This window comes from Frankliniella occidentalis, unplaced genomic scaffold (genome assembly GCF_000697945.3).
Source record: "Frankliniella occidentalis isolate FOCC.00 unplaced genomic scaffold, Focc_3.1 Scaffold18, whole genome shotgun sequence".
In the NCBI taxonomy this organism is placed as follows: Eukaryota; Metazoa; Arthropoda; class Insecta; order Thysanoptera; family Thripidae; genus Frankliniella; species Frankliniella occidentalis.
In genome coordinates, this window is record NW_026267148.1 from 1,653,778 (window position 1) to 1,658,016 (window position 4,239).

General features: G+C 45.7%; 1 protein-coding gene across 8 annotated transcripts in view; it reads right to left on the bottom strand.

The window, feature by feature from the left end:
* Window positions 1–4,239, bottom strand: part of LOC113207535 (neuronal synaptobrevin) — a 30,630-nt gene that overhangs the window by 13,100 nt on the left and 13,291 nt on the right. For 3 of the 8 annotated variants that reach the window (XM_052264390.1, XM_052264388.1, XM_052264392.1), the window contains exons 3-5: window positions 3,417–3,494; window positions 2,979–3,058; window positions 2,844–2,895 (exon numbers count right to left, since the gene is read on the bottom strand). In XM_052264390.1, coding sequence (XP_052120350.1) covers window positions 2,844–2,895; window positions 2,979–3,058; window positions 3,417–3,494 — 210 coding nt within the window. Of the gene's footprint in view, window positions 1–1,621; window positions 1,669–2,627; window positions 2,673–2,843; window positions 2,896–2,978; window positions 3,059–3,416; window positions 3,495–3,570; window positions 3,696–4,239 lie in introns of all 8 variants that reach the window. The other 5 variants (XM_052264391.1, XM_052264389.1, XR_008010837.1 and 2 more) reach the window with 4 other exon arrangements.

Consider the following 4,239-nt stretch of genomic DNA (forward strand, 5'->3'; position numbering starts at 1 on the left):
TGCACATGATCCATTTTATCACGGGCGGATTCAGGCGATTCGGTCTTGTGCCTATCGTCGCTCGCCATGGGTCATTATGGCCTCGTGCAAGTATAGACTGATAAACTAAGTGTCCAACTGCTCAACACTTGCAAGTGTGCAACTGCTAGTTAAATACTTGCAAGTGTGCAACTTGCAAGTTGAATATTTGCAAGTGTTCAACTCGGTAGGTGTGCACTTGCAAGTGTGCAACTCCTCGGTTGAGCACTTTCTATACAGTGTGCGTATAATCTAAGGAAGTGTTTAACCGAGGAGTTGCACACTTGCAAGTGCACACCTACCGAGTTGAACACTTGCAAGTGTACAACTACGGACTTGCATACTTGCAAGTATTCAACTTGCAGTTGCACACTTACAAGTGTTGAGCAGTTGAACACTTAGTTTATCAGTGTACAATCCATCCACACGCCTGAATTCGGCACAGTATGACCAGAAATGGGCGGCGCAGATCACACAACCGGTGTTCATATTTTCAAGCTCTAACGGTGCAACTATACAATTGTTTAAAAACAAACAAAAAACAGCAGAGAGAAAAGAGATTTTTGGGTACAACCGAATCATGAGGGTTTTAGCCTCGTTCCATGTTCTAATGCAAATAATTCTATGCTTCTCTTTCTCGTTTAAGTGTTATTGGTGGAGGAAACATATTACTTACCAAGAGTAGTAGATTACATTCAAGTGTAAAAGCCCACTAACTCGTAACAATATACCACACACGTGCAATAGAGAAAGCCAACAAGAAAGTATTAAGAATCCAAGCACAAACATATAAGACACACACAAAGCTCAGAGACAGAATTCACCCATAAAAACAAACACACCGTAAAGTTATAGAGTTTGAGATGCTATCACTCCGTGTTTCATGCAAGAGCCATCTGAATGCAAGACTGCATGGACACGGTAGACGATAGGGTCGAGGGGTGAGTGTCACCAACAAGTTTTGCTGTGTTGGACGGAGCTTACAAGCCATCGTTGCCTGCCCATACAGTCCGTGCATATCAGATTTTGCAAAATGTATAATACATTTAAAATGTGGAGAAAAGAAGACGAGGAAGAAAAGAAAGACAGAGTGAGAAGAATAGCGCACAAGGCCGTGCACGGCACAGGGGGACGGAGCGTCTCACCGAGGTCTAGTGTGGGCAAAATAGACAAGCCTAAAACACACCACATAGACGCCACCACCAATAAGTTTTCACTCTAATAGGTCATGTTTTTTCAAATAACTATTTTACCCACACTGGAAACCCAAGTGTGTGAATGTCGCACACTTGCAGGTGTGTGAACACCCATTCGTACACATACGGGGGTAAACGTGTGAATTTTTCCTAGAAAATTCACACGTTTACCCCCCTAAGTGTACAAATAAACATTCACACACCTGCAAATGTGCGACATTTACACACTTGCGTTTCCAGTGCACACTGGACCAATGTCGTGTCTCTGTACAGAAACATCGTAGTTCTCTACAGAAAAATGAAAATATATGTGCTACGCCTCAACGAGTGACTCGCTGCTACTCGGAGTCTCAGAGTCTCGCGGCAGCAACAGAAAAGAGCTACACACGTCTAGTTGCTCAACGTACCGTCTCCTTGTACGCCAAAATGCCAATCTGCATTCAAGCAAATTTGCCTGAAAATAGAAGCAGAACAAGAAATGAGAGACAAGTGATTGGATAGAGCGACGCGAGCGATCCTTTCCCGGCATGCAAGGAGGCAGGGGAAGGCCAACTCAGCGAGGAGGGAATGACCAAACAAACACTGCAGCACCACACACATTAGCCATGCGCGCCGCAAGCAACACACACATGAACACACAAAACATATTCTTGCCAATTTCGGAGCATGGTTTTCGATTCTTTGTATAGTCAATAAAGGCCATCCTCAAATTCCCTAAATTTCGAATGCATAATAAAGAGAAATTCTCAAGATATCCCTTACTGTAACGTGTATTTTTGTAACCTTGTTCTCTTTTTAAAAATTATTCCCAGTAAGAGAGTTGGCCCTCACCGCTATTGGCAAGGCGGGGGTAATATGGGCGAAAGGAAAGACAGATGGACAAGAGGCATGCGGACGGGAGAAGTCCCAGTGGAAAATGACCTACCGGTGTGCCGGTGTACCTGTGTGTGTGTTGGTCACACGTGGTCACAAACACACGTGGTGTGGGCTGTCTAAGGGAGAGGAAACGAGGAAGGAAAGCATGGATGAAACAAGAACAGGAAAAAACAATATGTTCAGTAATAACAATAACAGAAGGAATAAGAAGAGGGGAAAAATAATAACAAAGCAAGGTATCACAGGATATTGGGCCTCGGTCGATGGCTCGCCGACAAGATTGTACCACTCCATGAGTTAATCAGTGGAGAGGCGCGTTTAAGTAGTTCTAAAATAATAATAAAATATCAAGAGAATAAGATATGGTCACTAAAAGTGTTCTGACGTGGAAGTGACTGTGTTGATTGGGGCTACCCCGCCATGACTAAAAATGTGTGGTGGGGGACTGGGACTCCACCGTCCTGCGAGTGTAAGACAGAGACAGACATCACACAGACAGAGCTAAGGATTTAGATAGAGATGGAAGTGAGCTCTAACCTCAGTCGCTCTCACAGACACAGGGGCTAGATTACATGAAGTTTGCTGGAGGGAAAGAAATAACATAGTCAGATATGAACAACCAGCAGTCGAGTGCGCCCTGCACGTAGGACCCCGTACTCCACCCTGGGTAAGGCGCAGGGCAAGACAAGGCCGCCGGCAAGAAGAGAGCCGCCAAAGAAATGTCACACACGCACTTGCAGAGCTTTTACTTACCCACAATGATGGCTAATATCACGAGCCCAATCACGCCCATAATGATCATCATCTAAAAATAAATTTTAAACAGGCATTAGAATTAGCAAAGTCGTTGCGTTTTCGCAAAAGTAGTGAAAATGGCGATGAACTTACCTTCAGATTTTGAAGCCAAAACTTTCTCTTCAGTTTCCCGGCCTGCTGTTCAAACTGAGAGGCCCCTTGCTGCAAAGCATCTGAAACAGGTCGAAAGACATGATTCGCGCGGGCAGGCGTGTTCTGAATGTCACCGCACGCCTACGGGCAGGCGTGTTCTGGGTGTCACCGCACGCCTACGGGCAGGCGTGTTCTGAATGTCACCACACGTCTACGGGCAGGCGCGGTCGGCCCGAGCGCCGGGCGGGTAGGCCACCGATGCGGGCGTATACACGGCCGCGCTGCGGGCATGCCTACCCTGCCAGGCGCTCCCGGCTCTTACACGGTGGCAGGTAGTGCGAACGCTACAGTAGATGGTTTGTTAGGTTTGATTGTCTGGCTGGAGTTGGATTGTCCTCGTCACGACAGACACTTTATAGGGATGAGCTAGCTGCTAACCTGCTCGATCGTCGAGTTCTGACAGCTTCTGATCTCGCTCAAGCACCTTCTCCACGTTGGTCTTCATTATGTCCACGACCTGCGCATCGAAGAATGGCGTGATAAATACATGACATCGTCACAAAACTTATTATTACTATACAGGCGAAACTTTCCTCGTCGACTTGCGCTTGAGTCTGTTGTAATCTTCTCTGCGCAGCGATCTGCTGGGGGTTCCTTGGTCCCCCGACGATCTCGCCATCTCCTCCCGCACCTGCAGCTGCGCCGTCTGGAGCCGACCTGAAGGCACAGCGAAAAGGGGATGCGTTTAGATGAGGTAGAAACACATACTGGGTCCGACAGCTCAATAAAATAAAACAGTGTCATTTTAAATGACTAGATGTCTACTACAATATATGCTTCACAATAGATAATAAATAAACACGTCGATTTTTCGACATTTTTCGACTTTTTCCAAACAAATGCAATTGTGGTTGGCGGGGACGAATGTGGCAAGGCAACCTCTCCCCCTCCCCCTCCTTTTCATACAACCCTAGCGACTATAATTGCTGCCACTGCAAAGAAAATAGGATATAAAACAACGTCAGCAAGTCCAATCGTTCTGCTCCCAAGCAAATCCTCGTCAAGGAGGCTTACCGACAACGGCCTTACACAAGCAAAATTATTTGAATACCCCCCCCCCCTCTCTTCCCCTAAAAAAAGACAAAAAAATCTTGGGAATTATTTTAAAGGAAAGTTGCTTGACAAAAATAATAATGTTTGTATTTTACCTGCTGATAAGACATGCTTTAGGAATAAAATGTTCTAAAAAAAATTCTGGAAG